At 48.1% G+C, this 25,114-nt stretch overlaps 1 protein-coding gene across 1 annotated transcript in view; it reads right to left on the bottom strand.

Moving 5' to 3' along the window:
- The window catches only part of CUNH1orf21 (chromosome unknown C1orf21 homolog), a 116,173-nt gene that overhangs the window by 19,412 nt on the left and 71,647 nt on the right, over positions 1-25,114 (bottom strand). Inside the window, exons 3-4 of the mRNA XM_037034871.1 lie at positions 7,378-7,454; positions 254-314 (exon numbers count right to left, since the gene is read on the bottom strand). Of these exons, the coding sequence (XP_036890766.1) occupies positions 254-314; positions 7,378-7,454 (138 nt within the window). The remainder of the gene's footprint in view (positions 1-253; positions 315-7,377; positions 7,455-25,114) is intronic.

Here is a 25,114-nt window from a genome sequence, read left to right as displayed (position 1 = left end):
CAAGGTGCTCGCGAGTCTCTGGCTTCACGCACTTTAATTCAGAACCCATGGTAGTTCAGGATACTGGGAAGCTCCATTACACCTTAAACATTCTCATAGCCACATTTTTTTTTGGAGTAGGGAGGGGGACTTTTGCTTTAATGTTCCACCCAGCCCCTTACAAAAATAACTTGGTGACATAGAAACCAGAATAGGGTTACCCTAGCTCCTGGCGCAATTAGCCTCAAAACATGTACTTTATTTTACTTCTTACCTTTTCGATTTTTTCATCCAGCATTCTGAAGAATTCTTGTTGGCTCTCAGAGATGTGCATGCTGAAACACAGAGAGTAGTTAAGTGCGTATTTCAATTCTTTTGCAAACCTCCCGCCCTCAAGAAAAATGCTGAGTCCCTGAGCGCGGAGGCAGACACTGATTTACAGCAGACTTCTCCACGGAAATACTCTGAAGTTATAGTAAGAGTAAGTGTTATTACAGCGATCCTACAAATGCACTTCATAATTGTCTATCCGTGCCTCTGATTTAAGGAATACGATTTCCTTTCACTGTACATGTTATTTATAGTGATGTTACTGGGAGGTGTGTGCCAGATTTTTTCTTCAGATACACAATTTGTGATTTAAAAAAGCACAGGCAAGCAAGCACATGGCCCACTCCACCCTGTGCGCGACTGTACAAAAATATACCCCAGTTATTATACGGAGATGTGTGTTTTACAAAGGTTGTCAGCATCAGCGTGCTCTCCAGCTGACAGTACAGTTGTGGGCTGGCAGCAAATGTGCTGAGAACTTGCCATTGGCCCCCGAATGCTGATTGGCATCGGCGACAGCGAATGTACTCTTCTGCGACGGAAATTCTACTGGGATAAAGGAGGAAGTCAGGAGGCAGGTCTGGGTAGCACTGCCCTGTGTCTGTGCCTGTTCCACCCCACTAACAGCATACATGGGGAGGTGAACGTGGCCACACGGGTAAGGAGAGCAGGGAAGCGCACTGATGGGAAGCTCGGCAGGAGGAAGGGGCCTCGGGGTGGAATGGTTTTGAGACTGTAGTGTCTACCTAGCACGTAGTTGTGGGTCCCAGGGAGGTTCAGGGTGCTGGGCTGAGGGACACACTACACAGTGCTCCTTCCGCCTACTGTTAGTGTCTATTCACTGTTGTGGCTGCGGGGGGCGGGTGGGGAGAGTGGCTCTGGAACCGCTTCTTCCCTCCAAGTCTGGACATGGTGAATAGCCCTCAGCACGGCGCCTCATCCTTTAGGGCTCACAGACAGCGACACAAGCGACCCTAAACCCTCCAGCCCTCCCATGGCAGACAGTGGGGCTCCCAGGAGGCTTCCCCCTGCGTGCAGCACGGAGATTTAAAATCTGGGGGCACGCTGACATCAGCTCTGACGTCAAAGGCAAACAGTAAGCCCACCTGGGCTACGATCCGCGTCCATGGGCATAAAGCACAACTACTCAGGCCACGCAGATCTGCCTCCGTCACGTGGTCGCTGACGCGAGGTCTCTGCTCTGCTTCAGAGACAGGCTGTGTTCCCGCAGGTTAGGAAGGCAGGGCGGGATCTGGGATGATGAGAGTTCAAACAGTCTCCTCTGACTCTGGCTGGGCAGAAAAGCCATCCCGCACAGTTGAGTTCTCCCAGACTCCTTACGGTTTTACGTTCAGCGGCAAACGTTTTTTATTTGAGCCACTTTGGATGCAAGGCTGCTAAACTGCACCCTCTCTCACAGAGGCTCTGTCACAAATGCTACTTAACTTCCACTTCATGACGGGCAGCCACTTCCAGGGTCTTAAATCACCACAGACTTCTGGGAAACCCGGAGAACTGTCTTTAAGCACAATGGCCCTGAACGCCCGGCTTGTGTTCTTCGCCGGAGTTTGAGCTTTTCCCTCGTTTCTTCTTGTCGGAGGAGGTACCAGCCCTCTTTCGGTTTTCTTCCCAGTTGCTGCCTCTACTCTATGCTTGGAACCAGTGTGGCCGGGTTGTTAGAGCCGTGTCTACAGCTGTGTAAACAGGCTCCGGGGGGAAGCTGGGGGACTTGGTGTTGTGCGCCGGGACACGAACAGTCTGGCACCCACTGTGGCTGCTGAGACAGGTTTCGGGAATCTCTCCTGATACTGGCCAAGCTCTCCGCAGATAAGGCTGCTGGACAGCGCTGGGCGCCAGAGCAGAAAGGCAGGATGACACAGATCTCTTAATGTATACCTAACCACATATATGTTACTTTCCCTTGGAAATCCCAAGAGACCTCATAAAAACAGCATGTTTAGGATTTGATGTTCATTGTAAGAGCTTTCGTGCTAAGCTTTTTAGCATATATTACTCTGCATATACCAGGAAGGCAATAAATGTAACATTAATTGATCTCATGGTCTCCACTTAAATGTATGTGAGCCATGACCTCAGAGGGCAGCGCCGTCTCTCCGCAGGGGGGAGGCACAGACTGCTGACGCCTCATCTGTAAGCCCAGGGGCGGGTCCGAGGGGCGGCCCACACTCACATTCTCTGACGGCGACTGACTTCCATTAACTCTTTCTGGAATTGTCACAACCGAAAACGAGGATGTGTGGTTAATACTCAACATACGCACATTAGTCAGACAAAGGGCAGTAGTCGGACAAAGGGCAAGTGTCAGGTAAAAGGGCCTCTCCAAATGTGTCTGCCATCCCAGGGTCAACAATGTCCAGGCTCAGGGGTCCATGTCAAGGGCGTGGGGCCAAAGGAGAGGGTGACCACCCCAAGATGGTAAAGCAAAACCCAAAGCCAAAACCTCAGCGTTTTCAGCTCTGTGTGGTTTAATACATACTTTGTAGCCATTTGCATACAAGACAAAACAGGTAACCCTCGATTAAAACCAACGGGACAAAAGCCACACAACCCAGAATTAATTAGACAAGACCGTGTATTTTCAACCCCACCTGGATCCTGCACTAAAGCACGAACCTTACTCTGGGGCTGAGGTTCAAGTCAGGAAGCGAGCGAGCATCTCCCTGTCCACGTGTGCCCTTTGAGAAACAAACGGTAGCCCCCAGCCCGCCTTCCGTCGGGTGAATCTCTACCCTCACACCCGCTCCCCGCCCCCGATACAGAAACGCTGTCTGATTTTTCCTCGTCTGCGGGCGTTCCAGCCACCAGGCGTGCTCCTGCCTCATTTCAAAACCCACCAGGAAGAGCCACGCGCCAGGCTGGTTCACTGCCCTGCCCCCTGGCAATGCAGCTCCTGGACTGTGTTAGGAGGCTGCGTGGGAAAAAGGTGACTCATTTATCATCAAATCCTGATGCGCACACGGGCTCTTTCCCACACACTGCTGTCCCTGGAGGGGAGGCAGGCACCAGCAGGCGGCACAGATGCCCGCACGAGGACCCTGTTATCTGGGCGTCATCCTAGGGATGAGGTACCCCCAAATCAGGAGGCTTCCTCGGCTTGTTCCCATAAGTTCGTTTCAGAGAGAAGTCCTGAAGTCTCTCCTGTAGGGCAGAGGCAGACCATTTACTCTGATGAGATAAAACAGCTCACACGGATGGACTCCTGCTCAGAAAAATGTCTTCTTCTCACGTGGGAACCTCGTCAACACAGTGGCATGAATACTAGTTTTTACGCTGAAAAGTAGAAACTGCACGGTGAGAAGCAGTCCCTCGACGCCTAGCTAACAGCTCGATTCCAAAACGCTTCCTAATGCGCAATTTGAAGACCGTGAGCAGGCAGCCAGGAGGAGAAGGAGCGCACTGGCCTTCTATCTCTCCTCAAGATGTTGGGAGGGAAAAATGGAATTCTTTGTGATTTCGTTTATAAAGCGAACTTGATGCTAAATTGGATGAATTCATCTAAAAGTCCCTTATGAAAGCCTGCATGCTGGTGCCTGATTTGACTAATGAGGCTTAACAATTTCGGCAATCCTGTTTCTCTGTAAGGACTGCAACTCCACCTGGAAAACGCCAGCGCCCCCATGTGGAGGGCTTGCTGGGGCCCCTGGTCTGCGACGGCAAAGCTCGTGTGAGTTAACCCGCAGCCAGCAGGGGCTCTCCTTCTGGTACTTCTCTGCTTCATGACACTAAAGATGATAACTGAGCCTTGTGGACAAGTAAGCGGATGATCAGAAGGTGGGCCCAATGGGCTTCAGAGCTGAAAGATACGATGCAGCTGTTATGTTCCATGACTTAAAAAAAGTTTCCGAATTAAAAAAAAAAAACAAACCTCAAGCCAGCAAAGTATGAGAAGGCAAGGCCTTGATTCCCTGATAACGTCAGCTGCAAAAATGACATTTAATTATTCACTGGGTTCCTGGCAAATCTTGGCCCCCACACACTTATTTCTTCACCATCATCATGATTATTTTTCAGTTGGACCCCAGGGAAGTGGGGTTACGCCTAATCCCCACAACATGACACACCCTTGCTTGTAGTTCGTGCGTGGTGCACGCTCACTTTTTAGCTCATTGATTTTGTGAGCGCCCATGAAAACAAAACAAAAACCAAAAGCCGGGACCTTGCCAACAACCTGGAGCTAACTGACCTCCCACCGTGGCTTATTCAGTTGCAGTAACTTTTTACAGAGAGGGTCCCGCTGCGCGTGATCTTCCAGGGCTCACTGACCCCTTCCGGTGTGGCATTTGCCAGGCCCATCCGGCCCTGTGCACGGCTCCGGTACATTCATTTTAACTAATTTACGTATTCACTTTCAATGAGGTGATTTATCATGACTTGGCACATCCCACTGTGTGAATACAGTGCAGTTTATTTTTCCCAACTTCTGGTTCGAGGGCATTGGGTGGTTTCTATGATGAAGGCGTCCTTACCAAGCCATTGCGATGAGCACTGGGAGCATGTTGTTATTTCTTGTTCCCCCCAGCCCTATCTGCCTATCTGGTTTTCATTTTCCTCTGAGAACACTGAAGCTCAGAGACCTTAGGTCACTTGTCTGAGATCACAAAGGCCCTAAGAATGTGCCCCACACATTGGAGCAAACGAAGGCGTGAGAATCATCTGCCTTTGTCCCATTGTCTGGTCCGAGACCGTCCTTCCACTCACGGGGAAGCACAACTCATTGTCTTCTTTTATACAACGGCATAATGAAGAAGAGTTTCCTTGATCCCGTGAATCAGCAGGCAAGAAAAGTCAAACTCTTCTCTGGCCCCTCAGAAGGATTTCTGAGTTGAATTCCAGGAACCCGATGTTCTGACTCACAGTTTACAGGACACACACATACACACACACACACAGAAGCATGCTGCTGGGTGAGGCTTTTTCTTCGTAATTTTAAAGTAAAAACATGAGCCAATTTAATCAAATTCCCCGATGGTCAGCCCACGTCACTTTGCAAAGTGTTCTGCTTCGGTGTGTGCAAGTGGAGTCAGCATGCACTCTGAAGGCAAAGACCTTCTCCTTAGTCCAGTCCCTTCTCCTTAGTCCAGTCTCCGCCAAGAACTCAAGAGATAAGGGAAGCATTTAAAAATAGCTCGAATCCAGTAACTGGGATGGAAAGATAATTAGGTCCTGTCATCCGATATCTGCTGTTCCGGAAGGCAGATGAAGTTCGTGTAGAGAAAAGAGATTACCAGGGAAGTAAACTGGAAGGGCTGTGATTGGAGAGAGCATCACACTCACCCAAGGGCGCTAACATGGGCCCGGTCAATACACTGACATTAGAAATGACAAGTGGATCTTGAACTGTCTCGTTTTCTTTGAGAGTGAAGAACCAAACCCCCGAGCTTGTGCAGCACTCCCTGCAAAGTCAGAATCCCTGTCTCACAGCAGCCGTGGCCGAAGCAATGCCACAGACGCTGAGCCAGGTTAACCTGGTCCTGAACGAGGTTATTTCTCTCTCCACTTCCTGGGAGGAACCAGAGACCAACGCAACTTCTACTTACGATTCTGACTTGTGGGACCCTGTATGTAACGGTCCAATTTATTTTGGAGCGGGGTGATGGTGGCAATTGTGTGATCCGGAGCCCCAGGGGGGTTGCTAATATTTAAGGGGAACACCGCCAAGAGACTTGTAGCCTCTTTGAAGAAAGGGGAGGTGGCTTCAACATCACACAAAAAATCCATTTTGTCGCCAGACCAAGGCAGATTCAGTTCTAGAGCAACGTAGGAAACGACTCATTATTCTCTCTAACTTTTTGATTGTGAAAGACATAACACAGAGTAAAGAAAACATAAAATGCTATTTGTCCGTTTTTACATGATAATGAAGGGACACCCCGGTAACCCACGAGATTAGGAAACAGCACCCACAGTCCCCCCCCCTCCCATGCCATCAGAAAGAACCACTATTCCCAATTTAACACCTTGCCGTCTCCTCGCTTGCCTTTGTTATTTACTGTAGACAGATACATAACATAGTGCTTAGTTCCGCCTGGTTCCGAACTTCATGTGAATGACACTGTATGTAGGCCGGTACGACTACCTGCTTTAGTGCTTCAACCTTACATCGTGAGATCCCTTCACCTTGACGTGTGTGGCTATAGGTCGTTCACGGTCACTGATAAGTACCACTCCTATCTTAAGAATGTGCCCTATTTTTTGTTAGATGTTATACTTTTGATGGACATTCGGGTTTTACCTCCAAGGGCTTCAAGAGCGCACAAACAGAATGCTGCTATGGTTACCTATGCAGGTGCGCCCATGCGAGGCTTTGTGTACCCGAGAGTGAAGCTGTGGGGGGAAGGTACGTGCAGGTACAAAGCTACTAGGTACCGCAAGCTGTTTTCCAAAGCAACTGGACCAATTCCGATTCCCACCCGCGGGCGCTAAAGGTGCCCGTGTTCTACATCACGATGCGTGCTTCTGTATTGTCAGACTCCTAAAGTTTTGCTAATCTTGGGGTGTGAAGTGTCATTTCTCTCACGTGCACCAGCCATTCCTGTTTCCTCATTGGTGAAATGGTTGTTCACGATTTTAGCCTGTTTTTCTGTGAGCTCTCTGTCTTTCACTCACTGATTTGTAGAAATCCTTTATATCGTCCGCAAATCCAAATACTGTCAGTTGTACGTGTCACGAATGATTCCATCATTGTGTGGCTTTTACTTTCCTACAGTATGTTTTGCTAAACAGTTCTAAATTTTAATGGGGCCGAAATAATGAATCATTTTCCTTAAGATCTATATCCTTTGTGATTTATTTAAACTGTTTTTCTTACCCCTCAGCCATAAAGATACTCCCCTTTAGTTTCTTCTCCCTGGTCATGTAAATGCCTGCTCTGTCATACACCGTGGGGCTGCCTGGGGCTCCCTAGTCTGCTCCGTGGCACCGAACCCCCCTTGGTCGTAATCACTGACGCTTTACAAGAAGTCTTGACTATCTGGTAAGCACATTGGAATTTACTGAGGAAATAGTTTCAGCTTTAAAAACAATATAAAAATAGGCACTAGGACTTACTTTGCTCTGGGTTGATGAACTAATCCCGGAATCTCTTTACTGGTTTTAAGTCTTGCATTTGAACTGGCACTTTTTTCCTGAAACACATAAACATACACACGTAAAAGATGAGGCGAGAACCGGCAGTTCAACCATCGCACGAAGTTCCCATCCCAGAAGCGCTCTGTGTGTTTGGGACCCTCCGCAGCCGGTCACTCCCCGAGGACAGAAGTCCTCGCAAAGATGCTTCACTGTCTGGGTAGAACCACCAAAGGTGGTCACGAAGAGAGAAATTTGCTTTATAAGAAATCTGTCTGTGACGCAGCTCTGTGTAGAAAATGATGTGTCGTTAATATCTGATTTTCAGGTTGAGTGACTAAAAACAGCAGGAATCAAAGAACAGAAGACTCTAGTGTCAGAAAGAGCAGAGAAGCACAGCCACGGCCCCTGATGCCTCCCCCAGGCTGGCTGACCGGGTGTGTCATCGACTGTGAACACATGACTGTGCTCACCGACTCCTAAAATTTGCACAAGGTTGCGGCTGTGACGGAGGCGAGAGGAGGGGTAAGAACGACGACTGTTTTCCACCCACTACAAACATTGGGACTGAATTCAATAGAATTAATAATATTCAACATTAGCCTGTGTTCAAGAGGCCCTTTTTGGCTATCAGCCTAATCTGATTTCTTATTCCCAGGAAGCCAGCCAGATGGGAGAGAAACATCCTCAAATCTTAAAAATACTGATGTATCAGTAACGGTAATACTATTACTCTGTATTTTTAGACGTCATCTTTTATTTTGATTTAAATTAAATTAATTTTTTTAAAGAGAGAGAGAAGGGAAGGGGTGGGAGAGAAACATCGATGTGAGAGAGAAACATTGATCAGTTGCCTCTTGAATGTGCCCTGATTGGGGACCAAACCCCACCACACAGGCATGTGCCCTGACGGGGAATTGAACCAGCAAATATTTTGCTTCAAGGGACAACACCCAACCAACTGAGCCACGCCAGTCAGGGCTATAGACATTATTTTTTTTTAAAAAAATACATTCAAAGTGCTTTGTTCTTTGCTCACCAAACATACCCCTAAATGAAAGAAAAGACTATTCTACAGCAATTGAAGAGCTAACCATACCCTCAAGGAACCAGAGGTGAGATGATAATTAAAGACCCAGCTAAGGGGAGAAACAGAACATCTGTGGGCCAACCCACCCTCCTCACCACTTGCAAAGCGACAGTCCCAAAAGGAACACTTTTGAGTTCAGATTTCTCCTAGGCCCACAAAAGCCACTTACATCAATGAAATTCCAATGACGTATACATTCTGGTGGTGGTTTGCTACTGAGCGTGAAACATGAGCTTATCGGTAGAACATTAGCATTCCAAAACATAGGGTAAGGGCGTGGTTTTCTAGGAAAAGAAAGAATCATTGCGATCCCTTTGCAGCCTGTCTTACCTTCCTTTCCTCACACTAGACAGGAATGTTTTTATGGACCTGTAAAGCATGAAATCTAGATTTGTTTTCTCTTCCGGTCTAGTCGGGGACAACCAGCGACCTCCCTAATTTCTTACAAAGCAGGTAGGAGAACAACCGGAAATGCCAACGCCCACATCCTCGCTTCACCTTGGTGCCCGATTTACGGGCCTGGCCCTGTCATCCACTATTCACTAAATTATAAATTTTAGTCCATTTCTAGAGCTCTGCAACTATCACCCCAGTCCAGCTTTAGAAAAATTCTTTCATCCCAAATCATTTCCTCCGATCTGTCTGCAGTTCTCTCTTGCTCTCAGCCACCGTCCCAGGAAACCACAGCCTGCTTTCTGCTCACACACAGGTTTGCTTCCCTGGATTCATGTAACTGGAATAACACACAGCCGGGCCTTTTGCACGTAGCATAACGTTTCTGAGGTTTCTCCACCCTGCAGCACGTTTCAGTACTTCACTTATCGCCCGTGCTAAATAATACTCCAGTGTATGGCTACCCCACATTTTGTTTATCCATTTATTCCTCCGGAAAGTGTCTAGTTTGTGGCTGTTATGAGCCACGCTGCTATGACCGTATTCATACAGGTCTCTGTGAGGACGTGCATTTTCATTTCTCTCAGGCAGATGCCTAGGAGTGGAACTGCGAGATTGTATGGTCAGTGTATAGTGACATCTTAAGTACAAATACTCAAGATGTCACCCAACTATTTTCCAAAGTGGCCGCATCATTTTACATATCCCCACCAGTACTGCAGGTGGTTCTTGCTTCTCCACATCCCGGCCAGGGCTCGATTATTGTCATTCAAGTGGGTGTCTGTCTCCTTGTGGGTTTTATTTTAAAAATGTGACTTGGACTGGTTCTTGCATTTCCTTGTATCCTTCAGAACACCTAGCGTCCTGCTACACGGGGCATTCACATGCCTGCCGGTGAGCTGCCTTTGCACCAGTAAGTCAGTTCTGTATTTGCTTATAGACGCCATTTAACTTCTACGCTGGGTGTTTACTGGGGGGAGGGGAGGTTTAAGGAGATGTCTCAAAAAACACAAGGAAGCGAACAAACAAGAGCAGGAAGGGCCGGAGGAAGAAGGAAGCTGATGGGGCCCCCGATGGAGCAGGGCCAATGGAGGGGTTGTGCCCGGCCACGTCTGGGCGCACTGGGAACAGAAACGGGGAATTCAACTGGGAGGTGATGGAAGAGGCAACTAAGAGTTTGTCTCCCTTGGCAAGACAAAACTATCTTAATGGTATTTGACACTTACAAATGAAGTACCTAAAATAAACCAGGGGCAAGGAAGACTAAGTTGAAGCCACTGAAAGACCCTCGGCAGGCAGTTTGCAAGCAGTTTTTTTTTTTTTGGTGAAAGGTCAACATTTTATTAATTATTTATATAGTTATACAAATATTCGTGGTATTATGATTGTACATGTTGTTACTATTTTATTTGTCAATCACGTTTGCATTCAACATTATTTTGTCTTTGTTATAGGTGTGAGGCATCGCAGACTCAGGGAGGAGAGTTTCTCGTGATCCATTCCTACCGGCATTGGAATCACCTGGAAGTGTGTTAAAATGCAGATCCCCAGGCTGAGTGTGCATCTCTGGGACCGAGGCCCAGGAATCTGCATTCCTGACAGGAGGCCCAAGTGACCTCAACTCAAAAAAAAAAAAGTTTGAGAACGTCTAAGGCAGAGAAAAGATACATTCGTGCTTAGGATCCCCCAGCTGGTTTTCCGCCCACCCAGCCCTGGGGTTCTGTGAGCTGCCTTGGGGTCAGCAGAGAGGCCGAGCCGAGCAGAATTCCCCTGAATTCGTTCACCCCCAGGGGCTCCATCAGCTGAAAAGAGCCTCCATTTCTCCAAAGGGCTTGCAAACTAACGTCGGGTAGGGACAGGTGTATTTCAACCGGTGTATTCCTTTGCTCAGAGTCATTTTCCTTCGTTATGAACAGAACACGCTGGTTAGAGTCGAGAGTAAACTAGTCCCTCCCTCCCTAGTTCCTCTGATGGCAGAGACAGTCAGACCGTCTGTATTTACGCTGCTGCTTTCCAGCCCCTGGGGGGCGTCTCCCCAAGGGCAAGTCGGGATGCCAAGATAGCTTCTCTAAAAAATCCCCTCGAACGTCCCCTCCCTGTTGGCAAGGGGTGAAACCGCCTTCTCCCTGTCACTTCTTTGTCTGCCTTGTTTCTCTGAGTCTGAAAGGACCCAGGCAGCGGCCTCCCTGGGAGGGTCCCTGCGTTGGTTCTGGGTTGGAAGTGTGGGAGAGACCTCATTTTCTTTCTCTGGGCCCAGCGGTATAAAGAAATCCCAGGGGCCGGATAAATGCAGGAAGCCGGAGGCCTACAGAGAAGAAGAGGGGGCGGGGACAATAGCTCCCGAGACTGCTAATGAGGTCTCTGCCCAGGGAGGGGACACAAAAGCACCAAAGAGAAACTCTCAAAGCATCCCGCCCTCCACACAGGCTGTGTTTTGGGTTACATGGGGACCACTGCGTTTCGGAAAGGACGTGAAGACTAGAATAGGTCATTTATTAATGAGAATTAGGAGACTTAGGGGGCACATGCATATTTAAAACCCAGGAACAGGCGGAGCTAGAGAACAAATGAGTAATCATGCCAGCTTGGGGGAGGGACCCCCAGAGGGTACTGTAAAGAAACAAGCTCATCTGATGCTGTACTCGGGATCTCCGGAGTGGTATCAACGCAAGAGGACACTGCCTCCTTCCAACATAAGGGGATTTTATCTTCCGTCTGTCGAACGATGCTGATGAGCTGAGCCATCCTCACTCCGTGAGAATTCGGATGGTTAGCAAACGGCAAGGCCCACGCCACCAGATGCAAATGTTGACGTACCTGCCCGCCCAACGAGAGGATTCGAATTAGCGGTGTTGTGCTAGAATTATTTAGTAGGGATGAAGTTGGCGAGAAAAGTCTCCAGGTTATGGACATTCTTTTTCCTGCAAAATGCATCCACGCACCTCATTTTATATCCAGCAAATGTTAAGTGGGGTAAATCTGTTTTAAAACCCCCAATATTTTTCCATGTAGTTGCTTCTCCAGGCAGATTGGAAACATTTAAAATCATCTTAAAGTAAACAGCGATGTAAGAAATTACTCAGAACAGATTTAATTGTGTACTCGAGCAAAGTCTTTAGGGCACTATGCCATTAATTGAAAGGAGGAAGTTATAATGTTGTTAGAAATTACACTTAGAGCTAGGAGTTAAGACTATTGTCAACAAGATGATGACAGTATCCAAGTTTTTGGGAAGAGTAACGTATACACACCCAAGAGAATTAGCCCATTTGGAGGAACCATATTCAATTCTTGCCCAAAATGTTTGTTATCAGGACAGGGTGGGTTATGTGGCAACGAAAACAACCCCGGATATCGTAGTTCAACCACGGACAAGTTTATCTCCTGTGCCTGCTCTGTGTCCGGTGGGCAAGGGGGCTCTGCTCACCCCAGTCACAGTGGGAAACCACAGCAGAGAAACCTACGGGCCCATCCGTCACTAAATCACTGTTTAATGGTAACTCAAGTGCCAGAGGTTGCTACGGGAAGATCCGAGATATAATCCTGGTCCACTAAGAAATAAAGAGGAAGGCGAACAGAGGTTTCTAAACGATAGCAGTACGTGGGGTGGGTGTGCTCCTGATGGATGACACCTCACTCTGATAAGAAGGTCAAGGGCACGGCCTGGAGAAGGGACCGGGCAGGGCTGCAGGGAGGGGAGGAACGAGGACCCTGGCAGAACAGGAGAGAACAGGGCACTCACTGAGAACCGGGTACAGCCAAAGAGAGCCTGGGGTGCCAGGAGGGATGTAACACAGTGGTGAAAAATGCCATACAGTGACAAGGTGGGCAGGGGCTGGACCAGGGAGGACTCACGCTTGGGCGTTTGGATTTTCCCTTGAAACAAAGGGGCCAACTGAGGGAGTTTAGAAGCTTCTGGCAAATGCCAGAGATGGACGCAGAGAGGTGGGCAGGATGCTGCGCCAGTAAAACCAGAAAAGAGCCCATGAAAGGCTGAACTAAGAGGAGGGAGGCACGCAGAGCCGACTGTGGGAGACTGGGACCTTGGAGTCAGGCCGCCCCCACTGCCGCCCTGCCGGCTTCTTGCCGTGTGACCCTGAGCGGGTTTCGAAACCTCTGTGCCTCAGTTCCCTTGCCTGTGAAATGGGAATGAAAGTAGCATTACTTCCTTGGGCTGCCTGTTGTGCAGGGAGTGGGTCATCAACGATAGGTCAGTAATCGGAGAGCTGCTCTGGGAATAGAGATGAGAATTGAGAGTTGCCAAGGAAAACCCTGTGGGCCCACTCCATGCCAGGCACCTTGCTGGGCTTTGAGAGAAACAATAAGAAAAAAAAGACAAAAGAGATTCTGAAAGAAATAACAAGGAAAAAAAAAGACAAACAACAAGGAAAATAGACAGACAAGAAAAAGAATTGCAAATGTCAGAGAAAAACGCAAATGCTAAATTATAATAGGAGAATTCGTAAGATTTGAGGTCAACCAAATGTATAGGGGAGATGGAAGAAGAAAAGGTGTCGTGGAGACCGACGGCCCAATTTTTGGCTTAGCTGACAATTTTTCTCCCTTGCTATCATGCGTAACGGATGGGCTGATGTTCCACCCGAAGGTATCTTTCTGGGCAGCAACGCAAAGGTGACGGGGCTGTTAAGGCAGAAACAGGGCTGGGCAGAAGCGCATTCCTGCTGAAGCAGATGAAACAAGCTTCAGGGCTGGGAAGCAGTGCAGGTGTGGAGAACATCTGTACGAAGGGCTGGGCGTTGCCTGGCTGACCGCACAGGTGTGCTCAGGCCCGAATGCACCCGGGGGACCAGGCAACGGCTCCCCTCACTCCCCGCTTCTCATCTTAGTGCGTCACCTCGGTTTCACCTTCTCACGACCCTGTGGCAAGCCCAGATTCAATCCTTCCCACTCTGTGACCCAGCAGGCTAGAGGGCCTTCCTGGTCAGCCCCAGGACCATAGCGCCCCTCCTGTGTGGCCGCTCTGGCGGGGGTGGGCTCTCTCACAGGAGGGGAGGGTTGCTGGGAGAAAAGAAGCAATAGTGGCCCCAACGCACCTTCTATCCTTCTGCCTGTGAACTCTTAGTATGACATTGTTTTCCCTATTATTACATATTATATATTTTAAAAATGCATAAACTCTCTGTGGCATATATTATGATTTTTTTAAAGTGTGTTGTTTTAGAAATCTTTTTAGGTTTTCCCATACAGGAGTTATGAGTTTCTGACGGGTGGGAAAGAACGGACTCCTCTTTTGCCTCTTATTTCTTCCATATCCCTTCTGTGATTCGCCCTGTGATTCTAAATTTAGCTCCCTGCCCATACACTCTCTGAAACCTCCTCTCCCAGCAGAGGTCGGAGTAAAGAGGGATGTGGATGTCTCACTAGTGCCCCGGGCTTTCTAGCCGAGACCAGCGTCAATTCCTCGTGCTACGATTATTCCACAATGTTATTCCACAATGTGGATGGACGCAGCCAGCCGTTAGACCTCTATACACAGTCCTGACAGGCAAGAACCCAACCCCGAGTTGTTCCCTTATTGATGTACTTTTAGCCCGAGGCTGGGAAGAGATGGGTCGGTGAGAGCTAACATTAGGGTTGAAAGCTCTTTAAAATCGACATAGGGTACTTCGGCAATAAAGCATAAGCACTACTTTTTTTTTAAAAAAAAGATTCTCCTTTTGGAGAAAAGGTGCTGCTAGGTATTATCGTCATGCTAAACTTTGCAAACAGAACTGATCCTGAAATGCTTCAAGGGGTGTGTATAACCACGAGTGCCTCTATTTGCCCGTCTCCCTGATCTTTGAGGAGCTTTCTAGAAAAGCTCCTGTACTTTTCCACATTCATTTATCCCCACGGGCCCTCAGATTCGTGCACCCGCCCATACAGAACGCACGGGAGGCGAGTACTTCCTGTGGATGAGGGCCAGGATGGGCCTGGGCACCCTGGGCGGTCTCGCCCCAAGCTGGGGAGACACGGGGAGAACAAACGGTCCGTCATTTCTGATCTCTCTGAGACTGCTTCATTAGGAGGCTTTCAAAGGAGTGGTGCGTGAATGATCCGAGGAGCCTCAGTTTCCGTGTCTGCCAGAGGTGCTTTCTCAATGTGCGTTCTCAGGTGCTCTGTTCTCTCTCTAGGTCCTACGAGGCAGGGAAGTCTTAAGAGACAGTTTTCTTGTTCCCTTGTTCTTTGCCTCTCCACTTGGGTGAAAATCTTTTCCTGGGTAAAAGGCCCAAGAAAAAAGTGGAACTGGCAACGAGAGAAAATCTAGTGGAGTGAGGATGTGTTGAAGCATTTCGGTGAACGACACCGGCCTGGCTCCATTCTTCACGGACGAGAGCCATGGAGGTGCGTCTGGCCGAGCTGAACCACAGAATCCTTCAGGGCTGGGGGCGGGGGGGGGGGGGGGGGGGGAAACTGTCAGGTGACTATTTGGAACGCACGGCTTATTAATTCCTCTACACATATTTAAAACCACTGAATGCGTGAAAATCACGTTGATTTGGAAACAACAGCCTCCCCACACTCACAGTTCACAGAGCAATTTAGACATTCCCGGTGCAGCTGACACCTGTGTTTGCACGGAGTCACGCACGCCCTTGGGTCTTCTGATGTCGGCCTCGCCCCTTCTGATGTGTTTGAAAGAAAATGCAGTTGGATTTGTCGTATGTTTGCTGTCTCGGAAATTTGATTCCAAGCTGTAAACACCATTGCCCGGTAGTGGTGTCCACCTTGCTGTATTATTATTGTTTCAAAGTAGCTTTCCAAAGGCTGCAGACATGACTCACAGAAACAATAACTAACTTAGAATTTTTTCTCATTGCGCAACAAGACTGATTTTGTCAGGAGACCTCTATAAGCTTCTAAAGACTGTGTTTGAGGCTACTACGTTTCCCCCAAACTTTGTCTTCGAAATAACAAGAGCATCCTACATCATGAGGTTCAGATACAAGGTTGCATCCACTTTTCTGAAGAATAATTACAAAAAAAAAAAAACCCCTGCTCACATTCTGGCATACACTGTAACATGGTGGAAATGCTTACTCGGTAAAGATGACTTAAAGGATATCTTTTAACAAAATCCAAGTTTTCCTGCTGACACTTAATAAAATCAGTGGAGACTCTATCCCATTTTTCAAATGGGGTACTGAAGTAAAATCTCACAAACGTGGATGCTACACCAGTTGTGCAAGCCATTTGGTAGAAAGCACGCTAACGACAAAACAAAACGACCCCCAAACAACGTGTTTTTATGCCGGCACATTGGCCTGCACGCGCTGTTCTTCCCTCTCTCCCTCCCCCACACCTTCTTCCAGCGACTGTTACGGAAGATAAACCGCTGGAGCCCAGACATAACCATCTTTAATTTGCGTCCACGTCAGACCACGCGCATGTATCTCACCGAAGCTCCCGTGATAATCTGACAGCAGAGAAACGGAGCTTTTGATTGCTTGTCACTTACGGTCTCTGATAATTACAAACCAATGGCAACAACAAAAATGACAGGTGCCACTGGCGGCACCCTCGCAGGCGGCAGACCCCACTCGGGGCTGCTGGGCACTGGGTCAGTTCGGAGCAAATGCCAAGCGCGGGTCCTCGACGGGATAAGAGCCTGGTATGTGCCAGCAATTATTACTACTGTTGCCGATGTTGTTACCTGTTACTCCCGTCCTCCCCACGACGACTACAGGCAAGCGTTCACAGAGGAGGAGGTTAAGCAGCTATTTTGCACGTTGCCGAAGATCAGAGACTTACTGGCCAAGAGGATTCGGAACTCTGCATTTGTACCTGTTTCAATGACTGCTTTGTATTTGTTAAAAAGCCAAAATATATATAAAGCCAAATATAGAAACTAAAGAGGGTGGGAGTACAGGCAGCCCAGGCAACTTGAAACTGCCCCCTTTATGTTTCAATACCTGAAGGCGAGACAAAGGCCTGGGATGGACACCCAATGTCAAAGGCACAGGCAGACCCCTGGGAGTCGTGGTCATTGCTGAAAAGCAGTGCCTGCACCTCCCAGATCAAAAAGCAAGTCAAGGCCAGGCAAGCAACAGGAAGGGGAAAGATGAAAAACAACAGAGAATCCAGGGACCGGGCACACGTGGTAAGAGCGGTCACCACTGAGAGCCTTGGCAAAGGCACTTAAATATAATTTTTGGATATATTACATTAGTTTCAGGTGCACAACACAGTGATTCAATACTTATGCTCAATGTGAAATAACTATTGTAAAAAGTCTAGTTAATATCTGTCACCATACGTAGTTACAATTTTTTTCTTGTGATGAGAACTTGTAAGTGTACCCTGTTAGCAACTTTCAAATATGTGGTACGGTATTATTAACTCTCGTCACCAGGCTGTGCACCACACCCCCAGGACTTACTCATTCTACACCTGGGAGTTTGTGCCTTTTGACCCCCTTGACCCCTTTCACCGACCCCACTCCCCTTCTCTGGAAACCACTCAAATTTAAAATTTTAAACCACATGAGTGCTACTGGCCAGATAACACAGAGGTCCAGTGGTAGTGGAAGCTGTCTCTTATCACGAAAACTAATTGTTAAATATTCGGGAATTTTGAGAGGCAGCTGTGGGGAGTTTGAAGTCAGCCTCTTGAGGGTATTTATAGCCTGGAAATTGGCAAACAGTTTAAATCAGTTCCCAACCCCCCCACCCCCGCTGATTTAGCAGCACTGTATATAATTATATGGAAATGATTATTTTAAATTTGTTTGCCATCTTTACTCGGATCCTTGTTCTGTGCTTGAGACAGGGTTCACGACCATGGTAGGGTGGCCTTATGTAATTAAGTGGGAGCTTTTTCCTCCAATAAATACCCTTTTATATTTGGTCAAGAAGAACTACAATCCAGTGGAGTGTTTTGGGTAGACTGGGTTGGAATGACCTCATGCTTTTTTAAAAAAAAAATTGGGTGAAAGGGGCCTCCGTTGTTGGCTTCCCTGGGCTCAGGTCCTAGGGCAAACCGGTGCCGAGGTCCTCTGCAGGGCACAGGGGCCTCTTCCTGCACGAGGACAGGAGACCCTTTCCCATCCCAGCTCATTCACTGCCTGTCACTTCTCTCCCAGCGACGCCCCTGCCCCCAACGCCAATCTCCAAAAAGCACGACTTGGCCACGCCCACCTTCTGTGGTCACTCGTCTTGCAGAAAAGCTCTATTTTACCCTCTGCATCGGGCGGTTGTCTATTTGGGGGAGTTTCTTTGAAAGAAACATTGTAATCTGCAAATGAATGTTTCCCTGTTTAACCTTCCAAAGAAGAGAGAAGTTCAGACTCCAACAACACGCGAGGCAAAGAACAGAATCCAGCTCAACCGAGTCCACCAGGACTTTGAAGGCGGCTCTAGAAAATTCTCAGGCTTCCTCCCAATGCCGGCGGAGCGTGCGAGCGAGAGAGCAGTGGCAAGGAGAACCACTGCGTCCTCGTCCAAGTTAGGGAACCACCGCTGCTCTACGGCTCCTGTGTCCTCCTGACAACTCGAATCCACCAGAGAGGAGGAACCAGGGCTGCAGAAGCGAGTCAAGGGAGAGCCGGGGCCCCATCAGCCTTGGGAAGAAAGGCAAAAGAAAACACCACGTGGACACCCTCGTCCCCCTGGGAGAACCTTTCTCCCTGGCACAGGCTTGTGTCTCAGCTCCTCTGATGACACGTCCCTATTTTCTTACCACAGGTTGTTTTAAATGCTTCAACCTAATAGAACGTAAGCCCCTTAAGGACACTGAGAGTGCCTAGTCTCTCTTTGTAAGGATTTAAGGAATGAACGAACAAATGGACACTGGCCATCCGTTGCTGGGGTGCTACACTGAATGTGGCAATGCGCAACGACTGGGCAGAAGGATCTTAGGCATGAACTTGGGAGGTGAGGCCGAAGGACATGGAGACCGGAGGGGAGAGGGAACGGTGCTTTTACTGTAGCTAACACACTAACACACGCCAACTGTGCTACAATCCTGACCATGTCACACGGGACCTTCCACAGAATACACAGCAACGCGGCGTGGTCAAACGCACAGAGACAGAGAGTAGGACGGCTGCTGCCGGGAGAGGGGGAGGGGAGAGCGGGGAGTCAGTGTTGAACGGGTACAGAGTTTCAGTTTTGCAAGATGCATAAAGTTCTGGAGATGGATGGTGGGGATGGTTGCTCAACAATGAGAATGTACTTAATACCACAAGACGGTCCACTGTTAAAAATGTTGAAATGGCCCTGGCTAGTGTGGCTCAGTAGACCGAATGCAGGCCTGCAAACCAAAGGGTCATGGGTTTGATTCCCAGTCAGGGCACATGCCTAGGTTGTAGACCGGGTCTCCAGTTTGGGTTGTGCAAGAGGCAGCTGATCGATGTATCTCTCCCACGTTGATGTTTCTCTCCCTCACTTCTCCCTCTCTAAAAGAACAGCAAATAAACAAAATCTTAAATAATAAAAAAAGTTAAAATGGTTAATTTTATATTATGTATATTTTACCCAAATTAAAAAAATGCATAGCCAAGGTTGGAGGGAACTCTCGCCTCCAGTCTCCCCGAAGCTTCTTTCAAAAGATTTTCTCATTTGCTTCATCTAATCTATTATTTTATGGTCTCTCCTTATTTTTACGTACTCCCAAACCAACAGAAAACAGATTCATGTACAAAGGTCTGTGAAAATATTTACTTGTAAGCTGATACAGTCTTCAATCTCAAGGGACATTGGCATGTCACATAAGCCACGGACAGCAGGGACCCGCAGTTCAGACACACTGGGAAAAACTACACACACATCCCACCGAGGCTGAGAAAAGCAAGAATTTTAACGATACGTAATTCCACACACTCAGAAGCTTTTAATGCCCGTGGACTCTGAGAACTCAGAGCAAACTCACTGTGAAAGAAAACAGGGTTCATGGTTTGTGTGTGACTCCAAAGTCAGCCCACTTTACCAGGGAAAGATAGAAGCTTCCAGGGAGAGGCAACGAAGCCAGACTCCGGACCAGAAGGAACCAAGGGAAGTAGGGTGAGTTCGACAGCCTCACTGGGGAGGCACCGGTGTTCAGAAAAGAGGGGCGTGTGAGGTCCAGAGAAGAGGGTCCTGGGGGGGGGGCGGGTCTTCAGACTCTGCCATCCTGAGTCTGTGAGCCGAGCCTCAGCTACCTCCTTTGCCAAACGGGGGCAATGGGATGTCTCTCACACAGCACTAGTATCCTGTTCACTGAGACTAAAGTCAATGATGCAGCATTTGGGAGAGGAGAGATAGTCATTCTTAGATGTTATTGTTACCTATCCTCATGATGTATTATATTTACTACTAACAATAAATTCATTATGATATATGTATCATATATATATATGACACACACACACACTTCTAGGAAGTAACCAGGTCAACCTCAGGGTTCTGTCCCGAAACGTTTCTTGCCCTAATGTCGTGGGTCACTGGGAGCAAGGAAGGCCCCCTAAAGGAGGGAAGAGTCCAGCTCCTGTGTTTTATATGGCTGGTAACTGCTGTCTGTACAGAGTAAAGGACTTGACGAAGGTCCCCCTGCCGGTGGCAGAACTGAGAACCCGTTCTGTAATCCAGGCCTCCTTTCTCTCTGCGGTGGAGCTTCCGGAAGCGGCAGGGTTCTTCTCAAAGCAGCTGGACGCTCAAAGCTCACCTTCTCATTCTGAACTGTGCGCCAGTAGGGGGTGGGACACGCAGCAGGTGACTCGCTCTGGCCTGTGATGGCGGAATGTGTGACGACATCAGCAGGCAGTTACCGAGTGCCAGCTCTGTGGTCAGTACACCTCAGGAGCAATCCAGGGGTGTTCTGGGATAAGCAAGCAATGAACAGATCCTAAAACATGAACAAGCCTAACTAAGATGCCTTACAGATGATCAGATAATGATCTGCCCTCAAGAGACCCAGGTCTGGCCCCCTGCTGTCTGTCCTAGTTAAGCAGGGGACGCTAGCCAGCTGACTGGGCACACGGGGAGGGGCATGTGGGCTGTAGGCCTCAGGGGTGTGACAGGGCTGTTTAGTTCTCGACTTGCCAAGGGCAGTGGGCTTGGGTCTATTTCCTGGAGCTGGCAGGGATCCCAGAAAAGGTGCTTCTCATCCTGTCTTGGAGAGTCCAGACCTCCTTGCCAACATCCTGGGAGCCAGACGGGGAAGGCAACCAAGGCCCTCCACGTTCAGAATGCAGACTTGCACTTCAAAGCCCAGATTTCAGTGTGGTGTCCTCGCCTCTGCTATTGATACTGACGTACAGTGCATCCTCTCGTTTCAGGCCACTTTCACCTCCATTTCCAGAGACGGCGGGAGCCAGCAATTTCTGAGCCTTCTGTTCACTTCACAGTGTAATTGGCTTTCTTGGGTTTGCTAAGTCAGTTCCCACTCTATCTGTTTCCACCTTGCAGAATGTTATGTTGTATTCTGTTCTCTCAGTCCTAGAGGAGTATAATTATTCTGCAGAGTCCTTTAACTTTTGTTTTCCTGGCATTTCAGAAGGAAAGGAAGGGTACCATCTCTATTCTTCCTGCCCTACCTAATACAATCTGGGCACTTTGTGTGCATTGTCTCATCCTACAGCTGTGTGCAGTGGGTGTTATTATTATCTCCATTTAGAGCCGAGGAAGCCGTGTCTCAGCAATTTGCCCAAGGTTTCCCAGAGGGTTTGAACTCGTGTCTTTCTGACGTCAAAGCCCAGGCGGTAGGTCATGACCACACACAAGTATCCACAGTGAGATGATGGTGATGACCGCTGCTGATGTGGTTTGTGTGTATTAACGGCAATGCCCCCTGTGAGACGGGCACTATGACTATGGACCCGTGTTACAGGGGAGGAAACTAAGTCACAGAGTGGATGAGGCGCCTTCCCAAGATCACATAGCCCCCCCGAGGGTGGCTCCACGGGCTGTGTTCTTCACACCCCCCAAGGGCAGCTCGATATACCATGTCTACCTTGTGGATTCCCACCATCTCCTTCAGGAACCCCCTGGCTCTGCCCCTTTCTCTTTCCTGTACGACTTACTCCAAACGAAAACAAAAATCTTACACAGCAACCAGAAGAACAGAAGAGAAGCCGGAGTTGAAGTCATGTCATTTGGAAAATATTTGCACAAGAAACTATTCTGCTCTATTACGCTACCCTTGGTTTATAGTTACCTTCAGATAGCCAAGTCAGGAACCATGCGAAGAACACGCCAACATAACCATTCATGTAATAAAAACATAGTTTTTAGAGAGGAAATGGCAAGTAGAATTTGCTTCCTGGTCTGATAGCCTGAAATTATACGTGCTAGGGGGCGCTATTGAACAACGTTAGGGGGTTTTGTTCCCTTGGTGTTCTTTGGATTTTCACAAAGTCATCCCTTGGGGTAGGGTGAGCTTGTAATGTTTAATTAAAACCCGTTTAACCTCAGCCTGGTAACTGTTGGTCGACACAACACGGCAGAAGAAATTTTATAATAAGTGATATTCATTCTATGGGCAGTAGGTTCTTCCTCATGTAGAGCCAACTAATCACCCATTATTTTCCTTCCCACTTGCAGGTCCGAGAACTCAATTAAAAGATAATGAAACGGAGGTGCTAAGCCCAAAGAAGGTGTCGCTGTCTCCAGGGCGTTATTGATGGTATAAAGGCTGTGTCTTGGGGCAGGTAATAGAATCCGTGAGCTAAAGGAAGCACAAAACCAAATTAGTGGAACCAAAACATTAGCAGCGAGGAAATCTTAGCTCTGACTCTGTGGCTCTCCAATTAAGCTAAATTACCTAAGTACGTGCTACGAAATCACGAGGCGGTAAATGCAGAGGACTAGGAAGGTTAGGAAGTCCAACGACGGGGCTCGGGCTGAATTTGGCCACGCACGCTCAGCCCAAGGCAGAGAACGTGATGCAGCTCACCCACGAAAGGCCAAAGGACATGCAGACCCGGATCCAAAGGCCGTGCCACCAGGAATTAATATGTATCGACCTATAAATGTTTATAAATATATATCCTTCTCTGAACTCTCAATAGTGCTCTAAAAAATGGTTCGTTCCACAAACCGATGGTTGCCAGATGGAAGGGGAGGGTTGGCAGGCTGGGCGGAAGTGGGGAAGGGATGAAGAAATACAAATGGACAGTTACGTAATAGTCACGGGGGCATAAAGTATGGCCCAGGGAACAGCCAATGACACTGGGGTAACTGTGGACAGTGTCACGTGGCCTTCTCTGGGTGGCCACAGTATGAGGGATCCAAATGTCTAACCATTACGCTGTGCACCTGAGACTAACGCAGTATGGAAAGTCAAGGGTAGCTGAAAAATCAAAACACTCAGAAAATCATCTACAATTGTGCCTACTGTACAAAATAATTTTCGTAGCGGCCAACATTGTTTTGACGGAAGAGTATCTATTAAGGCCATCACTTAACACGTTTGTAGAACTTGAACACTTGCTTCTTATAAGGGACTAAGAATCGTCTGCACATGCTGCAAGGCCCTATGTGGGGAGCGACAATTTACCGAGATGTGACTGCATGGCCTCGCTCACTCCCTCCCTGCTCATACATCGCTTCTCCCCGTGGACTGAGGGACTTTGGGTGGAAGGCACTCAAGCTACAGGCGCAGCCCTGATAATTTAGGCAACGGCAATAGCAGTTGAGGCGAAAGGAACTCAGTGGACACTTGTTGATGGGCAGGTTGTACAGACAGGAATGTGAGCAATAAATTAGCCCCCGGAGTTTATCCAAGCTTATGGGCGTCTTCCTAGGTTACCCAGGAAGACCCATTACTCTTGTTAACTGTGGCTTCAAAGTGGAGGTGAACCACCTAACACCATTTTGCTGGAAGAACCATTTACCTTCTTGAGAGTTACTAAGTGAAACGTGATTTTTTCCCCTCCCTGTTCTCAAGTCCAAGATCACTATTGCTTATGATTAGAAGACCTGACAGCTTTTGGAGTGCTGGGGTGAAGTGGTTTTCCCGGCTACACACAAAACCACATGAACGACTCCGTGTACTTGTTCTTAAAAACCACTTCGTTTGTGCTTGGAAATAGCTTGCGGCGGCATACACAACACAGAGGTCCTTCCTCAGCTGGCAACTTGGAGACGACTATTCTGGGATGCAGGCTAAAAAAAGAAAACCCTAAAAGCCTTTTTGGTGGGTGTAAATGAGATGATTTTTTTTAAAAAAACAGGGGAAGAAAACCAAAGTGGTATTTATATTTAAAGACATCCTAAAAATACACCCATTCATTCAGTAGGCAATGTTACCGACTTTTAGAACCCAAAGTGGCTTTTTAGGGACCAGTTTCAAGGATTTTGGAGGGAAAACACTTTGAGTGTGGTATTGGGGCTCCGGCAAGTGAACTGGTTACAGGCGCTTTCACTCACACCAATTGATTCCGAGATGCCAGATTTGGGCTTCATCTTGTCACAGAATGTACGCTGTCACCCAGGAGACACCTACTTAATTATATCAGGTGTGGGGCCTCCAGCCCTGCTCAAGGAAGTTTGGCAAGGTTCAACAGGAAGTTTCTCCACTCCCCACCCCGTAGGCTGGACACTAGGGGCACACACTCTCCTGTCTTTGAGGGGGCAGTGATGCAAGCAGCTCCGAAATACAGGAACAACGAGATGCTCACCACTAGAACTGGATTATTCCACCAAGGCCAGAAATGACACCTCCTTGGCCCAAAATTTCTCATCGAGGACACAGACAGATGAGATTGCACCTAAGAGTGCTTAGGCAATGCTTAACGGAATTAATAGTTTACAGAAGGCCTTTCAGCACACCTGAGAACACCGTTTACATCTAGGCAACTGGCAAATGAATGAAAAAGAACTCCTGTCTGTCTATTAAAACAGGCCCCAACTGAAGAGCTGCCATTAGTCACCATCTCATTAATCTATAATCAAAGGCTCATTCGAGATAAAGGGAAGACTTCATGTCGTAGGGGGCATCTTTGCCAGGGACGGGCTTGCTCATGATGGTGAGCCGGAGGTCACGCCTGTCACACTGGAGAGCCCTGGGAGCCTGCTTCTGGGGGAGCAGGGTGTGCTGGTCTGGGGTTGGCCACCGGGAGGGGACTGTTCAGCCCACGTAGGTGATCCTTTATCCACAGACAAGATACCTAAACAATGACTCTTGGCTAATTACAGATTTTCTGGGAAGAGAGGACACTCCAATAGTTGGAAAAAAAAATCTGAATTTTCGAAAAATATTCTGCCTTGCCTTTTATTTTTATTTTTATCCTCATCTGAGAACACTTTCCCTCGCTTTTCG

This window comes from Sturnira hondurensis, unplaced genomic scaffold (assembly GCF_014824575.4).
Source record: "Sturnira hondurensis isolate 20B ecotype Veracruz unplaced genomic scaffold, ASM1482457v3 Scaffold0022215, whole genome shotgun sequence".
In the NCBI taxonomy this organism is placed as follows: domain Eukaryota; kingdom Metazoa; phylum Chordata; class Mammalia; order Chiroptera; family Phyllostomidae; genus Sturnira; species Sturnira hondurensis.
Note: the sequence above shows the minus strand (reverse complement) of the source record. Positions and strands in the feature narration are given on the sequence as shown.